Genomic DNA, 26068 nt, shown 5'->3' with positions numbered 1-26068 from the left:
TGAAAGATGTCCACCATGCCTACAGACTTTCAGATTGACAGTTATGTTCATTAAGCACAGGGAGGGTCCTATTCCACTATCTTCAGGCTTCCATAATCACTGTTGGAAATCAGCTATCTTAACAGCCCTTACTTTGGAAATAATTTTCCTCTGTCTTATCACTGGTTATTAAAAGTGGTTCTTATCTTCAGTGTGATTTCAAGTTGTTTATTTCTTTTTTATTAATTTAATTTAGGATTTTTTGGGCTTCTTGAATCTAAGGATCAAGTTCTTTCATCAGTTCTGATTTACTCTCAGCCATTATCTCTTTAGATACTGCCTCTGCCACATCCATAGCCAGGTGACTCCTGGCTCTGACCATACATGTAGAGCCTTCTCAGTGTTTTCACAGTCTCCTCTTTTGTATTTCCCTATCATCATTCTGTATTGCATTCTGATCACTTCCTCCCTCCAACCTTTCTACCCATTCACTAGTTCTCTTTCCTGGGCTTCTAATAGGCTCCTCACTATGTCCATTGACAATGTAGTTCTAATTTTTAATTTCTACAAGTTCTGCTGGTTCAGTTTCAACTTATATGTCACTTTTTATAATTTCCTATTCTCTGCAGGTATTTCCAAATACTCATTCATTTCTTGGACCACACAAAGTGGAACTGCATTAATATCTGAAACTGACCATTACAATATCTGAATCTGACTGAAGTATTAGTCTTGCCTATTTTTGCAGTTTGTTTTGTAACTTTTGTAATCTTTCCTTATGTACTTACCTATTATTGACTCACTTGTCACCACCCTTAAAAAAATAATTTGTGGAAGTTCCTGTTACTCAGTAAAATTCATATTTCTTTCAACAAGCAACCTGGGGTACTACCAGTTAGATGTCATCTTAAACTAATAATTTGAAGTTCTCCTACCAAGCGAGGCTGGTTATCCATATGTAAGCTACAAACCCATGAAAGGCACTGTATGTGGTCACAATACACAATTTCTCAGGGTACTTTTTTTTGTCATATGCCTCTTCTGTTCAGCAACAAAGCATCCTTTAAATATATAAATAAGCAGTTCCTGTCATCTGATAGAGCAGGGGTAGATCCCATCCAGTTTGTTCTTACCCTAACATAATGTGGGGAGGGTGTTCATGATGTGGACAGGCCCCAAGCCTGCTCTCCTTGCCTACATGCTTGTCTTTTCCAATTGTGTTTATCAACACAATAATGCCTTTGAACTTCCATAAACAGGTTTGGCTCTGCAAAATTCGGCTTCCCACTCTGAATATGGTGCTCAGTCAAAAACCAACCTGTGAGACTTTCTACTGTCTTTTTAAAACCTTCAATGATTTTTAAAGATGATATTTTAAAAAAAGTTTCTCCAATATTTTTATCATTTCAAAAGGAATGATTATCCAAAAAAAATTCTCCCTCTTTAAATGAAATAAATACCCCATTAGAACTGTCAAATTATTAAAACTAAAGCTTAAAGTATTTCATTTATTCACAATAAAACAAAGCATTATTCCAGTGTCTCCCTTTTCTGGACTCAATCATAAAAATTTTTTTTGACTTTTATAAGTATTTATCTGTTCATGAAATAGATAGCTCAAAATGTTGGACCATATTTACGTCTCCTGATATAACAACTGGCAAGTCTCCAAACATTTTTTACTCAAGCAAGATATAAATTTAAACATAGTATTAAAACAAAGAAATTGACATATCTTAATGGTTTGAAAACGTTTGTTTAAAAAGCAGAATGTTTATGTTTTTTAAGCGTTGTTTCACAAACCTGCTTAAAAATAAATTTTTAAAGATATCTGCTAAAAAAATAGACAGTGAATTAAAATAATCAACTAACACAAAAGATACTGCTAATGATCAGCTAACTACCAAAACACAGTAGGCCCTATGTTTTAGATTGAATTGTGCTCCCCAAAAAGACATGTTGAAGTTCTAATCTCCAATACCTGAGAATGTGGCCTTATTTGGAAATAAGGTTATTGTAAGTATAATTAGTTAAATTAAGATAAGGTCATACTAGACAAGGGTGCCCTAATCCAACATGACCAATGTCCTTATTTACAAGAGAAGAGATACAGACCAAAAAGACTTAGAATTATGTTGCCACAAGCCAAGTAACAGCTGGGTCTGCCAGAAGCTAGAAAAAAAAACAAGGAAGGACCCTTCTTATATAGAGGATATCAACTTGATTTGTCTCACCTCTAGAACTGTAAGATAACGAATTTACCCAGTTTGGGTAATTTGTTATAGCAGCCCTAAGAAACTAATACATCCTACTAAAGTGGTTATTTTAATTTTACATATTATAAGTAACTTTTAAGGAGGTTACAAGAATATCATCTAAAATAAAATAAAAATAAAAATTGGTACTATGTTTTATGTTAAATATTCTTGTATGAACTCTAATTCTTTAGGGAGGCTGCCTTCCATGTCATTTGCTTCAGTTACTCAAAATATTATATTTACCTTCTGATTTGTAAACTGTGAAGGAAAAATACAGGTTTTGTCCCTCTTCTTCTTGAAAATAATCCAAATTCAATAATAAAAATCATTAGTGAAAACTTCTTTTTGATTGGTGCATATTAATTATACAACAAGCTAGGTTTCATTGTGGCATATTTGTGCATAATATAATTAATTTCCCTCCCCAGTACCTCCACTTCCCTACCCTCCTTCCTTCCCCCGGCCCTCTTCCTCTACCTTACTGGTCTCTCTTGCAATTTCATGGAGTCCCTTTTGTTTTGTTTTGTTTTTACCTTTTAGCTTCCACACATGAGAGAAAACACAATACTTTTTTCTCTTATTTCACTCAAAATCAGGGTCTACATTTCCATCCACTTTCCTGCAAACTACATGATTTCATTCTTGTTTATAACTGAATAAAATGTATTGTGTATGTGTGTGTGTCTGTCTGTCTGTGTGTGTATGCTATATTTTTTTTAATACATCACCTAATGGTGGATACCTATGCGGGTTCCATACCTTGGTTACTGTAAACAGCATTGTAATAAACATGATTATGCATGCATTTCTAAAATATGCTAACTTTAACTATTTTGGGTAAATACTCAAGAGTGGAATGGCTCGATCAAATGGTACTTCTATTCTCACCTTTTTGAAGAACCTCCATAGGGATTTCCACAGTGGCTAAAGTAATTTATTTTCCCACCAACAGTGTATGAGAGAGTTCCTTTTTCCCTCTCATAAAGAGGGAAAGATAGGATAACTCTTCATCATTTATTATTATCCGTATTCTTAATGCTTGCCATTCTCACTGGAGTAAGATGAAATCTCAGTGTAGTTTTGATTTGCCTTTCCCTGATGGTTAAATATGCTGAATATTATTTCCATATAATTGTTAGCCATTTGTACTACTTCTTTTGAGAATTATCTGTTCAGTTTATATGTCCCAAAATGCAAATTTCTCAGTGAAATGACAACATATCCATTGCTCTGAGGCACATTATCTGATAAAAAAAAATCTTAATATAAATGAAAGATAAAGTATGGGCAGAAGATAAGGAAGTTAAAAATGCCCAAAAAGCAGAGAACAGGTCTCTAAAATAAGTACCCACATCCTGAGGAGCAAATCCATTTGGGAAAATAGGAATAAATCCATAAGCACCCTGGATGACGTCATTTTCACAAGAACTCAAGACATTGGGATGGTGGAGTTGATGAAGACTCTCACAGATTATTTGCACTTTCAGGGCTCAACATCTAGTTGAAGCACAGGTAAAGAGAGACTTCAACAACAAGAACTGTCTATCAGTATGGAAATAAAATGGCCATAAGCAATAAAGTTCAAAGAACTCATGCGCACACACAAACCTGAGCCATTAAGAATGTTCCCCATTTTCCTGGAACACTACCCCAGCTATTCTCATATAGAAGCATTCTACAAACAGCTTGACTAGAAATAACTCATCACATTCAAAGTGAGTAATAAAAACTGAACTGGCATAAAATGTATGTGAAAACTTATTGCAGAAATAAATAAAATAGAAAGGGAACAAAACAGTTCCGATGGATGAATATCATGAGGAAAATGGAAAATGTTGCTAAAAAAAAAAAGGACAAAAAAATGTTGCCACCAGCAATATGAACATTTTGACTAAAGATTACGACTGAGAGGTGTTTTGGGAATGTGGTACAGTGATGCACACCTGTAATGCCAAATATTCAGGAGGCTGAGGCAGGAGGATCATAAGTTCAAGGCCAGTCTGAGCAACTCAGCAAGAACATGTGAAAGAAAGAAGAAAGAAAAAGTCTGGGGGTATAGGTAGAGGTAGAGCAATCTGGTTTTAACCCCCAAGTGCTTTGGGGGAGGGAAAGTAACTTGACACTATATATATATATATATATATATATATATATATATATATATATATATATATATATATATAAAATTAGAGGAGCAAAGATACAGTGAGACATTAGAGATAATCAGTTGGGCTGACAGAGTTCAACAAAGAATTTAAAGGGAAAAAATAAAATCATTTTCAGAAATGAAGATTGAAGATTAGAAATTGAAAATAGGATAGACATGAACAACATGAGAAAAAATAAAGAAAGAGTTCAAAAGGATTCCAAGAAAAATGATAGACATAATAAACAGGAAAAAGAAAATAAAAGAACAAAATGTTATTAAGTTCATAGTTGAAGAAACAGTTAGTGAAATAAAGTAAGATTAGAATCTCCAAATTGAAGGATATACCTTCTCTTAGAAGAAAAAAATTGCCACATATTGATGTATTATTACTAGAATTCAAAAATAACAGATATTTTGAATGGGCAAGCAAAAAGGACAATCTGCCTGTAAATGGCAAAGCCCCAGGCTAGAAGGCAGGAGAGCAAAGTCTAAAAAATACTCAAGAAAATGAGTGAGATTTTTTCTAGCACAGGTCTCACAACTCGTACACAACAACTAACAATTCTGAAAGAGGAAAAGAAGTTGATAAGTGGTGCAAGTAGCTGATTTTCATAGGCAAGAGGTAAAGCTATTATTTGGAAATAATAAGTCACATGACTCAAAATACATATAGTTCAAGTATGAAGGTATACACAAACAGAAACAGCATGACTATTAGTGGAGTGGTAGATGGTGGGGAGAACAGAGACAGACAAATTCTATTATTGTTCATGTCAAAATTAAGTATAATGAAAAAGAACCCAAGTCTTCTACTCATGGAATTTTAACTGCTACGGGAATTGGCCTCTGTTACAAACAGCTAGACCACTGGACAAAAGATTTATTATCTGGACTGGGGCTGTAGCTCAGTGGTGGAGCACTTGCCATGCAAGTGTAAGGTACTGGGTTCGATCTTCAGCACCACACAAAAATAAGTAAAGATATTGTATCCATTTACAACCAAAAATTTTTTTAAAAAAAAGATTGATTAAAAGCACATGGTGATTATGAGTGTTGTACTCTTTGAAAACCAGAGGACAGGTTAATGAAATAGAACAAGGGCACAGAAATAGATCTATGCCTTTACGAAAACTGAAAGAGGTGGCCCTACAGGTAAAGAGGACTTTCAGCAAATATTCTTTGATAATTATTGAGCAGTAGGTAGAGAGGAAGAGAGAATGGGGAGAGAACGGAACTGGACACTTCTCTTACACTTTGCACAAAAATATACTCTAAGCATCTTAAAAGCCTGATTTTATAAACATAAAAAATATAATAATTTAGAAGATCATAATATACATTATTTAATTGACCTTTAAGTAAGGAATAATTTTATGTTTCACCAACAAGGCACAAAAAGAAATAGCTATAAAGGCAACATTTATAAATTCAATTCTTATCGATCAAAAGACACCATAAAAGAGTACATAAGACGAGCAATAAAGAGCTGGAGAATTTTTCTTTCTACAGACAAAGACGCAGTTCAGAATATTTTATGAAGAAGTTTTACAATTCAATAAGAAAAAGGAGATAAAAAGAGCATGCTACAGGGACACTGCTACATCGATGTTCATAGCAGCTCAATTCACAATAGCAAGACTGTGGAACCAACCCAGATGCCCTTCAATAGACGAATGGATTAAAAAAATGTGGCATTTATACACAATGGAGTATTACTCTGCATTAAAAAATGACAAAATCATAGAATTTGCAGGGAAATGGATGGCACTAGAGCAGATTATGCTAAGTGAAGCTAGCCAATCCCTAAAAAACAAATGCCAAATGTCTTCTTTGATATAAGGAGAGTAACTAAGAACAGAGTAGGGACGAAGAGCATGAGAAGAAGATTAACATTAAACAGAGATGAGAGGTGGGAGGGAAAGGGAGAGAAAAGGGAAATTGCATGGAAATGGAAGGAGACCCTCAGGGTTATACAAAAGAACATACAAGAGGAAATGAGGGGAAAGGGAAAAATAATACAAGGGGGAGAAATGAAGGTCAGTAGAGGGGCTAGAGAGAGAAGAGGGGAGGGGAGGGGAGGGGAGGGGAGGGGGGATAGTAGAGGATAGGAAAGGTAGCAGAACACGACAGTCACTAGTATGGCAATATGTAAATCAATGGATGTGTAATTGATGTGATTCTGCAATCTGTATATGGGCTAAAAATGGGAGTTCATAACCCACTTGAAGCAAAGTGTGAAAGATGATATATCAAGAACTATGTAATGTTTTGAACAACCAACAATAAAAAAAAATAAAAATAAAAAGGAGAAACCCAAGAGAAAAATGGAAAAAGGCAATTGAACAGGGTTTCAAAAAAGGAAATCTAAAAGGCTGAAAAGCATATGAAAGAAGTAGCCAACCTCAAGGAAATAAAATTAAAATGAAGTTCTAAGGAAACAACTTTATTGCAACTAATTGGCACAAATGTAGGGGCTTTACAATTCCAAGAACTAATGGAGATATGAAAGACTGGGAAAGTACATTTTTTGCAAATGAGAATATGAGTAAGTACCAACCTTAAAGTTGGCACTTCTGAGACTTTAAAAATAAATATCACCCAGAATCAGAAAATCCTCCTCTTGATATACCTTAGAGAAAGAAGCTCTTAGACATGCACACCACAAGACAGGTAGTGTTCATAACAGTCCTCAAGTGGAAACAATTCAAATGGTCCATCAACAGCATACTAAATGCTTCATGGTGTACTTTTGAACAGGCACGCCACACAGCAGTGAAAATAAACCAGCTACCACATTCATACCCATGACAAAGTTCATCAGCGATGCTGAGCAAAACAGGCATGGCACACAAAATACATGAGGCATGAGGTATTTACACACTTCTTTTTTTTTAGATAGGCAAAAATGACCAGCCTGGGCAACCTAGCAAGATCCTGTTTCAAAATAAGAAATACAAATGGTTGGGGATGTACCCAGGTGGTAGAGCACCCCCAGGTTCAATCCCCAGTACTATACACATACATACACACAAAAAATAATTATAATACCATCACTCTGGGTGATAAAACTAGACAGAAAACACAGAAATTAGTATCTAGCAGTAGTCCACCACTACTGAAGCTGGTAGTCAACTGTGAAACATGAACAAGCATTTTATTTGGGAAGAGGTAAGGTTAAGGAGTGGGTGAGGTCCTTAGTGGGTAACAGTATTCGGTTTTATGACTGGTGCAGTTCTTACACAGGGATTGCTTTATTCTCACATCAGTCCAGAACCTGCTACCTAAATGACAGCACACAGTACAAATAAAACTGGGAATTCTTTGTTAAAAAAAAAAAAGTGGTTTTCATTCATTCAGCAGTCTCTCTCCACCGGTCAGGGCATTATTTCTAGGCTATAATGCTGTGCTCCCTTCACATTGGGGATACCTGCCAGGTGAATGCAGACCCCCACACCCACCCCAGACCTCCTTGCTCCTACACCCAAGCCCACATACACGATAAAGCAACTGGAGTCTCTGGGCTGGACCCCAGAAGCAGGTGGCCAAGAGCCTGTCCCTGGGTGGCAGGAGGCAGAACCAACTGGGAGTGAAGGCTTCGGTGCATGCTCTACTATCCCATCAGACCCACTTACAAAACACAGAAGTAAAGTCAAAGTGATTGAAAGTCAAGAAGGCTAGCACCGAGGGTGAAACCCCTTCTGAGGGTAAGGCCCTGAGTGACTGACTGAAGGGTGGTATGCTATGAAGCCAGCCTCCAGCTCACACATGTATCACATTTCCTGCACCCTTCTGCATGCTCATTATATTCTGCATGTGTATATAAGTGCAGGCCAGAAAAGGACAGATCATGCCCCTATTTCTTCTGAATTCCCTGAGCCATGGGTCGGCCTGAGCAGAAGGGAAGCTGAGAAGATTTGAAGTGATGCTGACAAAGTTTTAAATTGGATATCAGACTGACACTTCTTTACCAAAATGTTCATATATCTAAATGTGGACCTGTGCATTTATAGAGGTTGTTTTATAAATTAAGTATTTATAATTAAGCTCACGGGCAATTAATTCCACAGCATGCTAAGCAATTTAACATAATTGTCCTTGGCTATAGTCTCGATGCCAAGAACCTCCTACTCTCTGATTCTAGTTTCTTTCCACTCAGTTGTAACTGGAGGGGGAAAAAAAAAGAGTCCTAAGTTTGGTGGGGTAATTTATAAAATCTAATATAAATGGGGACAAATAGATTAAATCATCTGATCTATGACTTCAGATTAAAGAAAGGAAAGGTATGAAAAGAAAACTAAGGCGTTTCACCTGTATTGTGCTCATTTATTTCTTACACAATAATTCTTAAAGTCAGATGCAAATATCTTTACTGCTATAGTGAGCCCAGGTTAGGGAGAATCAAGTTCCCTAACCAAGGTCATCAGCTAGTAAAAAGATTTGTAGTTCCATCTCAAAAGTGCCTGCCTTGCACGTGTGTGAAGCACTGGGTTTGATCCTCAGCACCACATAAAAATAAATAAATAAAATAAAGGTATTGTGTCCTTCTACAACCCCCCCCAAAAAATTTTTTTTAAAATATGAATGTACATGTACTATGTTCCATGCATTATGACAGTAATACAAACACAGAAATAAATGGCCGAGGTCTTTGGAAGCACAGTCAAAAATTATGCTGTCAATATTAAATCATAAGCCATGTATGCCTATGAGCACTTGAAATGTGCCTAGCATAAGAGATGTTAGGGCTGGGGATATAGCTCCGTTGGTAGAGTGCTTGCCTCACATACACAAGGCCCTGGGTTCAATCCCCACCATCATACACACAAAGAAAGACATGCTAAATGTTATATGACAGATTTCAATTACTTGGTAAGAAAGAAGTACACAAATAGGTTATTAGTAATTTTTTATATTGATCACATATAGAAATGATACATTTTATATGAATTAGGTTAAATAAAGTGTATGTTTAAATTTTATTTCAAGTGTTTCTCTACTTTTTATGTGGCTACTAGAAAAATTTAAGTTATAAGTGTATTACATTTTATTTTTATTGTATATCACTGGTCTAAATGTGTCCTCACAATCTTGTTTAGGATATATAAATGAATTAATCTAACTGTAAATGTTCTGTCTCAAGATTACTTCAGAAAAGAAACATCTGCAATCCACTTATTGATACCATTACTTATTGACTATGTATTCAATCTCTCTTGAAATTTCAGAAATTAGCTAGACTCTGGTGGTTTTCCTTTTGCTGACAAGTATACAGTAAGAAAAGAGCTATCTCGATCAAGACAGGTGTGTTATTGTAATGGTCGGAAAACAGTTTTCCTTTTATCTCACAAGTCTCTCTTAGAGACTTGCTGAACACTTAATTTCACAGCATTCATTTCTCCCAGCATGAAAATTTTTGATTGTTTAGAATTTGGCACATTAAAAATATATTTCACATTTTCCTAAAAAAGATGAGGCAAGATGTGTTTTCAAATAATAAAACTCTTATGTTTTTATGAACTATCCATTAATATGAACAGTAGGATATCATCTGAGAAGGTATCTTTCCTATTATATTGTTATACAAACTGAAAAAGCAATAGAAGTTAATTTATAATTCAAGATAAAAGTTAATGCTCCAAAGTTGTCCAACATGAAATAACCATATTGGTAAAATCTGTAGGACTGATTAAAAATATAATATAAAAATACGTTAAGTAACAAGAAACACCAGAGTTACATACAGCACATGGAGAAAAATGGCCAAAATAGTGTATATTTTTATACTACCCATTAGCTCATAACATTGCCCATACCAAAAAATACTTTATGAGCCCCTTGTCCACTGAATCACTTTGTGTTGCCTTGAAATGTTCCACTTTTATCATTACCAAAGAACATAACTCATAAATGCATCCAAGACAGTATGAACATATATATATATATATATATATATATATATATATATATATATATGTGTGTGTGTGTGTGTGTGTGTGTGTGTGCGTGTGTGTGTGTGTGTGTGCACGCATGCACATGTGTAGTAATAACAAAAAAAATGGATTGAAGAAAGAAACGGGAATTAGAGTGTGATACTTGGGCTGGGAGTGTAACTCACTGGTAGAGTGCTTGACCAGCATGTATGAGGCCCTGGATTGCACCCTTACCATGGTAAAAAAAAAAAAAAAAAACAACTAATCTTTGTTATAAGACTTGAACTGGCCACACATAAACTTACTGATATTTAGGTTCCCTCATCTGTAAAATGAGAAAAATTTACATTGGCCATTCAAAGACCCTGTGAGAATTAAAGGAGAGCACATATAAAAGGAACTTGTTACCAGTGAGGTGTAACACAAATTATGCCATTTTTTATTTTATTAAAAAAATTATTCCATTATTTTATTAGAAAGCTTTAGCTTTAATTTTTGAATAGCCACTGCAGCAAAAACTAATAAGATATCTTAAATATATTAAATGTCAGCTTTTGAAAACATTTTTGAATCATATTGCTATAAAACAATAATTAAAATTGTGTCAGTAAGTGAAAATATTTATGAGAAGGCATTTGATGATCACAGCAAAATTTGGGGAACCGGGTGCCATAGACTTCAAAGGACAAGCTGTGGTAGACTGAATGTATGTAGACAGGCACTCTCCGTGCTACTTGTGATAAAGTGGATTCCAGCACAAAACTAAATCTATTTTCTTATTTTAAACAATTAAATTCTATTTCCAAAATGGGCGGGTAGTCCCTCCATCCCTTGCTTCCTTGAGCTGCCTTCACACAGTGTCAGAGGGAAGAAATGAAGTATGGCTTTTCCTCCTCTGAAACCCAGCCATCTCTGGTGGGGCAGGCACATGGGGAAGCTAGAGGGGTTTGCTGCACTGGGACACAAGGGGAGCATTCTCTTATAAGCACTGGGAGAAAATAAGTGGACATTTTTGTTCAATTAATGAAATCATTACAATAGACAACTAGAAAAAATGTTCACATAGCCACAGGTTTTAAAAAGACACAAAGGAGACGAAAATCATAAGGGAATTAACCAAGTTATTAATCATGGCTGCAAAGAAGTGGTGGCATTAATGGAAAAGAATGCTCTTTAATATGGTTGCATGTGCTTTTTATAATGAAAAAGTAAAACCTGGAAATTTGCAATTGATCTTACTATGATATGAATCCAATAATGATGATTTTATTTTAGATTATCTTCTTAGGGAACAAAAGCCATTTATAAAGTACTTTTTGAGATTCCATATGTCTAGCACTCTATGGGATATTTTTAAAGGGAACTTTTGTCCTAACAAGAGTCTCGTCCATTTTATAGAAAGAAGGTTCCACCACACTCATTAGGCAACATTACCATACATATTCATATTTAGAAAATGTCATGATTAGGAGTAAGTGTTGAAATGACATCAAATAGCAAATATTGATACCTAAAAAGAAAGTATTCACTCAGAGGTAAACAACATGAAGAACAGGAAATAATAACAAAAATTCATGAAGTAGAAAGCAATGTAATATAGAGAAGACTGGCAAAAGTAAAAGGTGGTTCAAAAAAGGAAACAATAAATTTAACAGATCCATACAAAAATGACCACAGAGAAAGACAACAGAGGGAGGGAAGGAAGAAAAGAGGGAGAGAGAACCAAATAATTGATATTGAGAATGAAAACAGAGACATCAATGCAAATGTTATTACCATCAAATTTGTGGCAATACTTTTGACAATTGAGACATATCTCTATAAATACAACTTACTAAAACTGACAGATGAAAACAGTCTCATCATTTCTAACTTCATTAAAGACATTTAATCTGTAATTTTATGATTCCATATAAAGAAATCTCCTAAGTAACTTCATTGGTAATTTTCCCCCAACATTAACAAAAGAAACTATATAATCTTACACAAATTTATCCAAGCAATAGAAAATGGGGAAATACTTTCCAACGCACTGTACAATGCCATCATCTCAATATCAAGTCCTGACAGAAATATTATAAATAAGCAAAATTACACGCCAATTTCTCCAATACAAATAAAAAATACATATAAGCAAATTAAATTTTCTATGAATTGGATGTGAAGTATCTCCCAAGAGTTTACATGTGAGATAACTCAAGAATTCAGAGGAGAAATGATTGGGTTCCAAGCATCTTGAGCCAATCAGTGAATTAATCCCCTTATATGAATTAACGGAGTGATAACTGAAGTGGTAGGGTGTGGCTAGAGGAGGTTCTCTAGACCATAACTATTCAGAATAGATGTAGTATGATAGAAGGCCAATCGCTGGAGGACCAGAGCCCCAGGAACTGTGAGTTAAGAGTTTATTTATCTGAATACCAAAATCACCAAGAATCACAACTGTTAGAGAGGATGACAAGGACCCAAGGACTAAAGTTAAGATATGAGAGAAAGGCTAAAACATCGATAATTACTGAGAGAGAGGGGCAATGGAGGATATAGTCAGATACCAAGAGATCGAAGCTCAGAGTTTTAGGGAAGAAGAAAGGAAAATGGTCTGGAATCAGCAATGAGAAGTGAGGAAAACCCTTCCCCATCTCTGATCCAAGAAGTGTGAGGGATAGGACAGGAAACCAGCATCACTTCCAAGGGCAGGAGAGACAGAAACATTATCAGAATCCAGTTAGGCCAAGAAAGTGCAGGGAGTAAATCAACGATAAAAGAAGGAAGGAAAAAGCATACATCACTTGGAGAATGAACAATAGGTTACTGAATGATCAATGGGTTATAGAAGACATCAAGGAGGAAATTAAAAAATTCTTAGAGATAAATGAAAACACAGACACAACATATCAGAATCTATGGGACACATTGAAAGCAGTTCTAAGAGGAAAATTCATTGCTTGGAGTTCATTCCTTAAAAAAAGAAAAAACCAACAAATAAATGATCTCATACTTCATCTCAAAATCCTTGAAAAAGAAGAGCAAAACAACAGCAAAAGAAGTAGAAGGCAAGAAATAATTAAAATCAGAGCTGAAATTAATGAAATCGAAACAAAAGAAACAATTGAAAAAATTGACAAAACTAAAAGTTGGTTCTTTGAAAAAATAAACAAAATCGACAGACCCTTAGCCATGCTAGCGAAGAGAAGAAGAGAGAGAACTCAAATTACTAGCATACGGGATGAAAAAGGCAATATCACAACAGACACTTCAGAAATACAGAAGATAATCAAAAACTATTTTGAATCCTTATGCTCCAACAAATTAGAAGATAGTGAAGGCATAGATAAATTTCTTAAGTCATATGATCTGCCCAGATTGAGTCAGGAGGATATAGACAACCTAAACAGACCAATATCAATTGAGGAAATAGAAGAAACCATCAAAAGACTACCAACTAAGAAAAGCCCAGGACCGGATGGGTATACAGCAGAATTTTACAAAACCTTTAAAGAAGAACTAATACCAATACTTTTCAAGCTACTTCAGGAAATAGAAAAAGAGGGAGAACTTCCAAATTCATTCTACGAGGCCAACATCACCCTGATACCTAAACCAGACAAAGACACTTCAAAGAAAGAAAACTACAGACCAATATCTCTAATGAACCTAGATGCAAAAATCCTCAATAAAATTCTGGCAAATCGGATACAAAAACATATCAAAAAAATTGTGCACCATGATCAAGTAGGATTCATCCCTGGGATGCAAGGCTGGTTCAATATATGGAAATCAATAAATGTTATTCACCACATCAATAGACTTAAAAATAAGAACCATATGATCATCTCGATAGATGCGGAAAAAGCATTCAACAAAGTACAGCATCCCTTTATGTTCAAAACTCTAGAAAAACTAGGGATAACAGGAACATACCTCAATATTGTAAAAGCAATCTATGCTAAGCCTCAGGCTAGCATCATTCTGAATGGAGAAAAACTGAAGGCATTCTCTCTAAAATCTGGAACAAGACAGGGATGCCCTCTCTCTCCACTTCTGTTCAACATAGTTCTCGAAACACTGGCCAGAGCAATTAGACAGACGAAAGAAATTAAAGGCATAAAAATAGGAAAAGAAGAACTTAAATTATCACTATTTGCAGATGATATGATTCTATACCTAGCAGACCCAAAAGGCTCTACAAAGAAACTATTAGAGCTAATAAATGAATTCAGCAAAGTGGCAGGATATAAAATCAACACGCATAAATCAAAGGCATTCCTGTATATCAGCGACAAATCCTCTGAAATAGAAATGAGGACAACCACTCCATTCACAATATCTTCAAAAAAAAATAAAATACTTGGGAATCAACCTAACAAAAGAGGTGAAAGACTTATACAATGAAAACTACAGAACCCTAAAGAGAGAAATAGAAGAAGATCTTAGAAGATGGAAAAATATACCCTGTTCATGGATAGGCAGAACTAACATCATCAAAATGGCGATATTACCAAAAGTTCTCTATACGTTTAATGCAATGCCAATCAAAATCCCAACGGCATTTCTTGTAGAAATAGAGAAAGCAATCATGAAATTCATATGGAAAAATAAAAGACCCAGAATAGCAAAAACAATGCTAAGCAGGAAGTGTGAATCAGGCGGTATAGCGATACCAGACTTCAAACTATACTACAGAGTAATAGTAACAAAAACAGCATGGTACTGGTACCAAAACAGGCAGGTGGACCAATGGTACAGAATAGAGGACACAGAAACCAATCCACAAAACTACAACTATCTTATATTTGATAAAGGGGCTAAAAGCATGCAATGGAGGAAGGATAGCATCTTCAACAAATGGTGCTGGGAAAACTGGAAATCCATATGCAACAAAATGAAACTGAATCCCTTTCTCTCGCCATGCACAAAAGTGAATTCAAAATGGATCAAGGAGCTTGATATCAAATCAGAGACACGGCGTCTGATAGAAGAAATATTTGGCTACAATCTACATTCGGTGGGGTCGGGCTCCAAATTCCTCAATAGGACACCCATAGCACAAAAGTTAATAACTAGAATCAACAAATGGGACTTACTCAAACTAAAAAGTTTTTTCTCAGCAAAAGAAACAATAAGAGAGGTAAATAGGGAGCCTACACCCTGGGAACAAATCTTTACTCCTCACACTTCAGATAGAGCCCTAATATCCAGAGTATACAAAGAACTCAAAAAATTAGACAATAAGAGAACAAACAACCCAATCAATAAATGGGCCAAGGACCTGAACAGACACTTCTCAGAGGAGGACATACAGTCAATCAACAAGTACATGAAAAAATGCTCACCATCTCTAGCTGTCAGAGAAATGCAAATCAAAACCACCCTAAGATACCATCTCACTCCAGTAAGATTGGCAGCCATTATGAAGTCAAACAACAACAAGTGCTGGCGAGGATGTGGGGAAAAGGGTACACTTGTACATTGCTGGTGGGACTGCAAATTGGTGCAGCCAATTTGGAAAGCAGTATGGAGATTTCTTGGAAAGCTGGGAATGGAGCCACGAATGGATAAAAAAAATGTGGCATTTATACACAATGGAGTATTACTCTGCATTAAAAAATGACAAAATCATAGAATTTGCAGGGAAATGGATGGCATTAGAGCAGATTATGCTAAGTGAAGCTAGCCAATCCCTAAAAAACAAATGCCAAATGTCTTCTTTGATATAAGGAGAGTAACTAAGATCAGAGTAGGGACAAAGAGCAGGAGAAGAAGATTAACATTTAACAGGGATGAGAGGTGGGAGGGAAAGGGAGAGAGAAGGGAAATTGCATGGAAATGGAAGGAGACCCTCAGGGTTATACAGTGGAGGGGGTAGAGAGAGAGGAGGGGAGGGGAGGGGAGAGGTGGGGAGGGGGGATGGTGGAGGATGGGAAAGGCAGCGGAGCACAACAGACACTAGTATGGCAATATGTAAATCAATGGATGTGTAACTGATGTGATTCTGCTATCTGTGTATGGGGTGAAGGTGGGAGTTCATAACCCACTTGAATCAAAGTGTGGAATATGATATGTCAAGAAATTTGTAATGTTTTGAACAACCAACAATAAAAAATTTAAAAAGAAAAAAAAGAAAGTGCAGGGAGTGCTTCAAACAGGTCAAGGACAGGGGAATTTGGCTGGCTACTGGCTATGAGCTCAGGGAGCACAGGAGACAGCTTCCAGGAATGGGAAAGGTGGGGGAGAGGTCTGAGAAGAAAACATACAGAATTATATAGGGTGGGGATTCAGCGATCACAGGTGAATCAAATCCACAGTGTCTTGTAGAAAGTGGTGTAGACGGAGTTACAGGAAGCACTTAATGAGATTCACCTTAAGGGCCTCAAGGATGTGAACTTGGCAAGCAGGGAAAAGTGAAGCAGCGTCTCTTCTCTCCTGCAAATGACCCTGTAGAGATGTTCTAAGGGCCAAGAAGCAGCCCCAGAGAAAGAGGAAATTTTCTGACCTATCCCTTTCCTTAAAGGCAGCTTCATTCTTCCCTTGAGGGTTACAAGTGGTAAAACTAAAGCCCAGAGAGGCGAAGGGTTCCTCATAGGCCAGTGATGGAAGGGATGTAGATAGGGTGGGCCTCTGACTCACCTCTCTCTCTCCATGGACTCAGTTTTTAAAAGTCTGTTAAAGTGTTTTTCTACACAACCATTTTTACCATGAGTCTTGTTTTCTTAGAAGAAGTTGTGAAATTACCAGGGAAAGAAACGCAGAAGGAATTAGTTTAAAAGTGACCCACCAAATGTATGGAAATAGGAGGGCAAAGAGGCAAGTTCAAGGTCTTAAGCAGATGGCAACAAAACAAACACTGACACAGGCGACTGACTCCAGGTGGGGCTACGGTTACTATTTACGTACTTCCTGAGTAAGTCAGGCAGTGAAGTCAGGAGATGGGGCTTCTGATTCTGATAATCTATCTTCAAAGATAGGGTCAAAGCTAGATCATGGAACACCAGGTTTTTGAGTGTACTGTGCTTTACAATTCATTCATACCTAGGGAAATGATGGCGAATAAAGAAAGCTCAATGGTATGAAGCACCAGGATGTCTGTCATGAACTTGACAAGCTAAACACTATATGTTTGGTATTTTTATTATCCCCCCTCCATCCAATGAAGAAACTGAGTCACAGAGTCATGAATGAGATTTCCAATTAGAACCTGGTGGAATCATGATTCTCCCCCCTCAGTGACTACAACCTTGCTCTAAGCGCTACCTACTCTACCACTGTGATTCGTACGTTCATGAAATGGATAGAAAGCAGAATTTGTCTTAATTCCTACGTTCTATTTTCCTTTCCTTTTTCCTTGAAGAAAAACATTTATTCTAAAAAAGAATTGGGCAATTTTAATCTAAGACTCCAGAAAATTACCAAGCACCTCAGAGAGAAACACAGATCTACATCCTGTTACTATTTAATAGACTTCAGTGACATGTTCATTAAAGCTGTAACTTAGTAATTGTTATAAAAATGTGGAGAAAAATATTTTGTTGTACAGATTTGTTAGGCTATATCCTCAAGATGAACTAAAAAATTAAAAAGCATCTATAAAAAGTATTCATTATTTTTCATCCAAGATACAAAGTAAGTAATGTACCTAAGGTTACTTTAAAGTAAAATTAACATTTTTCATATTTTAATTTTACAAAATAATTGCCTTCAGGTTTTCAGTTCTTTTTATTTTATTTTTTAAAGTTTTTTTTTGTTATTGCAATTACAAAAGAATGCTTTGGCTAAAAACAAAATAAAACAAAAAAAAATTCACATACAACAAAGCATGTTTAAATATCAATTCTTATATTTTATTAAAGATACATTTCATTGTAAATGAAAAAGGAACAGCAAACCTATAGTACTGGGAAATGATGATTTTTCTTTTGCATTTTTTTACACTTTCAGCATATTCAACCTTCTCCCTCCGCATGAACTTACATGAGTATTGAGTGAGTTATAATATCATAAAACAAAATAATCTGTTCGACAATTTGATTGTAAAGCTTATAAACTGCATGGCATTTTATTTGATTTGGTGATATTTGCAGTCTACACATAGTATTAAAAACTGTTAAAATAGTGTTCAGATATGTTTCAAAGTGTGCTCTATTTGGGTGTTTTCTTTTAATTTCTTTTCATTCATTCATTCATTCATTTAAATGCCTACTGGGTGCCAGACATTATGATAAGTATGGGGAGTTTTTTGACTTTCATGAACCTATGGTTTCTGTGGTAAATATATCAGATATTTCAGCAGAACATTTTTGAAGGGGTAGAATCCTTAGCAACCTCAAAAGTTACTTATTTTGGACTGAAATTCTGCTCCTTCCGCTCACAATTTCACAATGATTTGGAGCTACTAACTGAATTCTCTCAACAAACAGTTTAGAAAGGTCTTCTGTTTTTTGTTTAGCACTAAATAAACAATGGCCCAACCCCCAATATAAGTGAGTTCCATGTATATGTAAAAAGAATACTCGAATAAATTTCAGTATTCAAACTAAAGCCATAAGAATGGCCAACCCTTTTGACCAACTCAGAAGCTCTTCTGCAAGAAAGACATATGTGGTATATTTGAGGAGAATGAAGATGAAGGTAAAGGTTTTCATCAACCTTCACAGGATCCTGAATAAACTCTAAATATCACAGAATTAGATGGACTTCAACTGATGGTACTTATGGGCTGTAGACCTCAGCTTTCAGAGATAACAGATTTTAAAATTATTACCTATTAACACTGTCACTCCTGTTAGAACCCACAGGTCTGTGAATATGGGCCAGCATTTACTTCTACATGTGGATATTGAATTCTAGACTCAATTGAGAGCCACAAATTATTCTATTAATCTGGAATCTCAAATGATCTAATCAAGTCTTTAAAATGTTTAAGCTATAACAATAAAATGTTTAAGGCAGACCCAACGCAGAGAGTCAGGATTTTGACATTATATGCATTAATGTTTGCAGTTTTGGTGAATACTGGTTGGATAATGAAAATGGGTTTCAAAAAAAAATAAATTTGGAAATAAGCCTCAACTTGATACTTGAATTCCTTCCATCACAAACCAAAGGATGGTAAAACTGAACTGAGATAAAGAACATTTTATTCAACAGTGCCTTGAGAGCCCAAGGAGGAGTTAATTCTGAAAATTTAAAAATTTCTTCCAAAATCAAAGTCCTGCTCTACAAGAAGATTTTTTTTTTCTTAATGACAGCCTGAGGCTCAAGAACATGAGTAACAAGTTTTAAAAAAAGGGAAAAACTACAAAATAGTTTCTTTGAATCAATAGCCCCCTAGGTTTTCCAGTAGTTCCCCAAGTTCCAGAGAGTTTCTCAATCACGCTCAAGGGAATTTAAAGAATCATGTATATTTTCTTTTGAAGAATATTATGTATTTTTTAAAACAAGAATACATCAACTATAGAGAAGCTTCTTAAATTATTAAGAATTTACCTTTATAATTTCCTATAACCTTCAATATTCATGCATATTTTTTAAAATTCAGCCTCTCAAATTCAAATAAAGGAGTGAAAATTAGTTATTCACCATTGTTTCCAAATATCTTTATCTTTTGACACAATACTTGAAATGAAACATGAAGGAAATAACTCTCTTCGATACAATTTTTTTAAATTTTAAATGAGTACAAAATTACAAAAAAATCATTGTGCTTATTCTAACATTTATGCTGTGAAACTTACCAGGATCTTTCTCAAGTCCTGTGGAAGAGGAGATCTTGGGTGGTATTGACAAACCAGGAAGAATGGGAAAGGCTTCTAAAGAATCCACCATTCTGTTTCCAAAACATAAAGTTAGATCTGTATGACAACCTTCAAGGCTATGTTACAGGATTAAGTGCTAGTCTCAGCGTCTCCAGCCCACAAAACAAACCTGTAGCACCCTCAGTGACATGCAGAGTCAATATTTATTATTGAAGAAAGATAAAATAGTAACAAACTTTTCTGAGCAAGGATAACAAATAGGAATATCTGCTCTCTGAACTGGCCCTAACAAAAATCAGGAAAATGAATAAGCATCGTGTCTATTTCTTTGTTGTTTTACAAGAGATTTTAACACACTTTCCTAACATGACTTGGGGAGTTTCAACCAAGTCATCTGAATCAAGAGTTCAGTACCACATAGAATTTTATCAAATGTAAATAGCAAAATGAAAGAAAATAAAAATCACTCCTAATCCCATCAGCATGACATTTTATTTTACAAACCCTTTTAATGCTTCCTTTGGGTCAGATACTATTCTAAGTATTTTACACATCTTCCCTGAATTAAACCTACCAACAATGTGTAGTTACTATTTTAATACCCATTTCATACATGAATAAATTGAAACATTTAGGTGTCAAATAATATATAGTTCAGATTGCCCATCCAGAAATTGGTAAAGCTAGGATCTGAAGTCAGGCATTGGGGCCTCAGAAATTATATTACTATTTTATACCATCTCCATGTGTCAAGAGTATTTTAATATATGACACTCCTTTATTTGAATTTGAGAGGCTGAATATATTCCAAACCCTCTTTATGTTCATGAACTTTCTAATTTGTTTGCACTTGGTATTATATCATGAATAAAAATACAAAGATGCACATTTTGGCCCATTATATTTTGGTATCCCATTGTATGGAATTCCATTGTATACTGACAGCTTATTTACCAGTCTTCTTTGGCTGATTACATAAGTTGCTTGTACACTTTTGTTATTTGTAAATAAGGATGAAAATCTTTGAGCTTTCATATTTGTGCACCTGTTTAATTCTTTTCTTTTCTTACTAAAAATGAATAAAAATGGAATTGAGGTTCAAACATTCTGTAAATTTTATAGAAGTTTTTGCTACTTTAAAACATTTTGCTGACCGAAATACTAGGGTATATAAGGGCAGAGCCTGTGACTGTCCTGTTCAGAGTGACATACTTGAGATAGAGTAGTCACTCAGCAAATGGCAAATAAATGACTAATTCATAGAATCCATTAGTTTATCTGTCACTCTTGTGGCATGCCCACAGATTTGGCCAAAATATGTGAACAAAATATGGAACACTTGAATATATAGGCAGTTTTGCAAAATTTCATATGAAATTCTAGAATTGACTTATATGCTAACAAGAATGGGGTAAAATATATTAATCAGACACAGCTTGCTTTACTTTCCAATATGTGGTCCATGGCTTAGTATTAATCTCTAAACTAGAACAAACAGCATTTTCTCTGTGATTCCCTACTAATGAAATATTCTACTAGAAATAGACAACTCATTTACTTAAGCAAAATATTTGACAAACATTAAGGTGAAATGACAAAGTGTTTCAACACAAATAAGAAATGCCATCAGGGATCCTACTGCTATTGTATAATATTCTCATTCTGTTTTTAAATTGATCATAATTAACCTCCACATAGACTGTCATGTTCCCTTTGGAAATTCTCACTGATCATAGAACTATGGGAAGAAATCTAGGTTCACTCACCTGAATTACAGAGTGCCTATACAGAAATGCAGTTGTCATACTTTTAAAGGCTCCATATATCATCAACTAAATAATATATTCTATACCATCTCTACGTTTATAGGTACATAAATGCATATGAACTTTCTAATTTGTTTGCACTTAGTATTATATCATGATAAAAATACTATATCATCAACTAAAATATTATATCATCAACTAAAAAATCAGCACTGGTAAATAACTGAATAAGTAAATTTTTGTTGCTAGAAAATTAACATTTAGAATGCACCTACCTTTAACATTATTGTCATCAAGAGTATTTTAATATATGACAATGAATCTTTGAATTTAGAATTCAAAAGTAGATTGAAGAACTTCAATCTACTTAAACTTAAATTTGAAAATGCAGAAATACCCCCATTTGTTTTTTTCTCTGCCAGTTAAGAAACAGAGAAATTTGAGGGAAAAGTAAGAAATCATATTTTTATAAGACTCATATTTTCACACTTTATTTAAGAAAATTTATTTCATGTGGCTAGAGTGTTTTATGGTTTACCTAAAAATGCTATGTGTCACCTTAACAATTAGTACTTTCTAAGGCATCTTCAGGGGAACTGTAAATAGTTTATATACAAGTAATCTCACAGGGGTCTATGTGACTTGAACAGAAACCTTGCCAGATCTCTCAAAGAGCTGGGCAATTCTTGATAATTATTCCTAGAATGTAATTGTTAACAATCCCCTACCTGGTTTCCTGACTGATTCTATCTTCCCTCTGTTGCTTGTATTCTCAGTGCTGCTTTCTGATATACATTACATGGAGAAATAGATTTCAATAAATATATTTGGTTCAATGACTTTTTATCTATTTAAGCATAGATTTTCAAAAAACCCAAGTCACCATGTCCCAAAACACTTATTTGTCCTTTCCTCCACATCATTTCCATCACACTTCTAACATTAATGAAATGAAGCTAACTGCTAAGGTAGAAAACAAGTTACCACCATAAACTAGCTATAAATAAAGACAAGGCGGCCCAGGTGGATTGAAGTTCCGGCTTTATGTGCCCAGGGCTGTTATTGAAGTGCATGCACTTGCTCTTAATTTCAAAGGGGGTTGATATTCCTCATTAAACAGGACATGTTTTCATTAAAAATGGTAAGTTAGGGTGTCGTAAGATCTTAATCTTCCACCAGTTGCAGAAGAAACAATTCTCTGAGAAATATTCAACCCTCTTGAGAAAGACATTATACTGAAAGATATTATACCTGATCAGATTTATTATTCATGAGTACTCCACTTGTCCCTAAATCATTATTCTTCTTCCCTGGATTACGAGCCTCACCTAAATACATTGAAATTGATTTTCAGATGAGTTTTGTTAACTTGAAATTCTAAACTCTTTCGTTCAATTGCTTTATTAACTAGTCTTTTCATAGCTAGCCACTCTACTAGACCAACCTTTTCTAGACGTTGGGTTAAACTTGGAAAAACCAGAAAGGAGAATTTTTTAAAAACTGTTAAATTCCCAGTACAATTTCTTTCCCTCTGTACTTAGTGTCCTTCCTTATCATAGATAAAACTAAAGCTGCAGTACTGAAGCTACAGACACATCCACTGCTCCACATTTGCATATCATGTTACACTTAAGCCAAGAAAGTGGTCACCCTGCACATGGATCTCCTTGTATTAAGCACAATTTGCAGCATCAATATTGGAAGACATAGGCTATTCTTTACAGCCATAGTAGCATCTTCTCCAATTTCTGCTATTTATAGTTTGTACCAAAAATTACCCCCCTTTCTGACCATGTTTTATTAATGGAACAATGTAAAATAGTGTTAGCAACACATTTTAACAGAGCAGTGTTTATAGTCTGAAAGTATAAATGTCTCCCAAAATATGTGCTGAAGGCCTGTGAGTGGTTCTATCTGCAGCCTGAGGGCCAACAGTTGTGTACACATTTTCAAGTTTTCTTGAAGAAGACAGTGATGCAAATCTGTAGAACAATTCAGAGAAGTAACTGACCCATCTCCAAACACTTGGAAAGCAGAAGCAAGGCTCAAAATTCCTATGTTCAAACTGTGTTCTGTAGAACCAGCCTCACCTTCTGTTAGGGAAAGACTAACCTTTAATTATTAGATTTTAAAAGGAAAATTATAACTTACTCTGCTCCATAATTGCTGCAGAAGAGTTATTAAAATTCCAAACTTATGTAATATTATCATAAAATATGGCATTTTTCTCAAGAAAGACACAAATTGAATTTGAGCTTATGCACTGTAAAACCCAGATGGTTTGCTTAACTACTCAGACATCCTCCAGTTCAAAAGTTAATTGAACTGAAAACTAAAATTTTGATAATTGATATGCTTTGAGGGACTCAAGTAGAAAGATAAATTAGCCTCATGCATGGGGTGTTAATAGATAGATTTGAGAAACCATGACAATTGGCCAGAGAATATTGGCAAAGTACAAGAAATATACATTTTCTATAGGTTATTTAATTACCTATTACCTGGACTTCCCGGGTTGCTGTTGCTTTTCTTTCTCCATTTTTTTACTCACGGGTTCAATATCAATCATTATTTTATGCAGTTTAACTGGTTCTGGAATTTAAGGGGGAGAAAAAGCTTTAAGTGTGTAATGCCTCGTAGTTTTCAAGTTCTAAATGCACTTTTCAAATGAAATTGCAAATCACAGATTTTTAATAAGAAGAGGTACAATATCCTTCAAAACAATTACCAACACAGAGATACTCAAAGAACACACTCGTGTGGTTTTTTTTCACCCCATGCTTCTCAGATGCTTTGCAATTACTAAAATTTAGGACTGAAAAGTATAGAGTAAATGAACTGCATATATCAGAAAGGAAACAGCTCCCAGAAAAAAGCCTGGGACAGCACAGCACATACCAGCGAGCACAAGCCGTTTCCTTCACACACAGGCAGCATGGCCCTAGTCCTTATCAGCACAAAACTTCATTTTTATAGGCAGGCCTGATATTTTAAAATAATTCAGCAAATCGTAGTTAATGCAAATAGAAACACTTTTTTAAATCTCATCATTTAATAGAGTTAAGACCAAAAAGTCCAGAAAAGGCAAAATCTTGCTTCAAAAAATCTAGTTCTTAGAATCTAAAGAGAAATTTACATCAATATATTTAAATATCCATTATTTTTTATCTTGTAGAGAAAATGGGACAAATACATAATCTTGAGTATTATAACAAAAATACTATGTCAGAAATTTAATGAGCACCTTTTAGCTCCTTGCTCAGGCACAATAAAAGATACAGAGAAAACACAAGATGAAACCCTGTGCTTTAGAAAAATGGATGAGCTAATTGAGGGTCTCTATGTCAGCAAACAAAAGCACACTGGGCCATATTAAGTAATTTAGATTTAAATGTATAACAGGGAATACAAAATTGGGGGAGAAATGGAAAGCAGAACATCGATGTTTACTATTTATAATGTAATTGGAGGACTGGTTAGTATTGTCTATAAATTATCCCATGGACCTCAGAACATTCATTTTTGGCAAGGAACCTTCAACACATGAGGAAGAGCAGCTTTCTCAAGATCCTGGAAGGTCAGACCCAGGACTTATGATGTCCATCACTGTGCTCTACTGAAGTGCCTCCTCATGCAAAGAGACAATTCCAGCCCCACTGACCTCAGAGGATGACTAAAAGCTCGTCCACCACAGTTTATGTACAAATACACATGGTAGGTTGAGGAATGGCTCTCTAAGTGGTGGGAATAGAGAGTTCAGGAGAAAACTTTTTAAGTTTGTCTTCAAAGCAGAAGCATTTAAAAATATTTACCATATACCAAGTGTGCTAATTGCTAAATATGGATTCTCATATTTTTCTCACAACCACCCCATAAATTGAGTATCATCATTACCCACATTTCACTGATGAGGAAACTAAAGCAGAGAAGTAGCAAATAACTTTCACAAAGATATGTAACTCGGAGTAGGTAGAAGAACATTCAAACTCAAACAGGCAGTCCCCCAAAACTGCATTCTTAATCATTCGATGCTCTGTGGGCATCTCCGTTTATATACTTATGGATATCTACCTAATGAAAACTTCGACACTGATTCCAAGAGAGTAGAGATGGATGTAAGCCACAATCATTAATAAAACACGATTGCCACTCTCAGTGGATGGCATAAGTGACAGTGAGAAGAAGCACGGCAGGAAGTAAAGGAGAAAAACATAGGTGGGGAGGAAGCCCAAGA

The 26068-nt window shown here is 35.2% G+C and overlaps 1 protein-coding gene across 1 annotated transcript in view; it reads right to left on the bottom strand.

Annotated features, from left to right (window-relative positions):
• Iqcm (IQ motif containing M) overlaps window positions 1-26068 on the bottom strand; it is a 320965-nt gene that overhangs the window by 235622 nt on the left and 59275 nt on the right. Inside the window, exons 5-6 of the mRNA XM_071614029.1 lie at window positions 24336-24426; window positions 20048-20139 (exon numbers count right to left, since the gene is read on the bottom strand). Of these exons, the coding sequence (XP_071470130.1) occupies window positions 20048-20139; window positions 24336-24426 (183 nt within the window). The remainder of the gene's footprint in view (window positions 1-20047; window positions 20140-24335; window positions 24427-26068) is intronic.

This window comes from Marmota flaviventris, chromosome 7 (assembly GCF_047511675.1).
Source record: "Marmota flaviventris isolate mMarFla1 chromosome 7, mMarFla1.hap1, whole genome shotgun sequence".
Taxonomy (NCBI): domain Eukaryota; kingdom Metazoa; phylum Chordata; class Mammalia; order Rodentia; family Sciuridae; genus Marmota; species Marmota flaviventris.
Note: the sequence above shows the minus strand (reverse complement) of the source record. Positions and strands in the feature narration are given on the sequence as shown.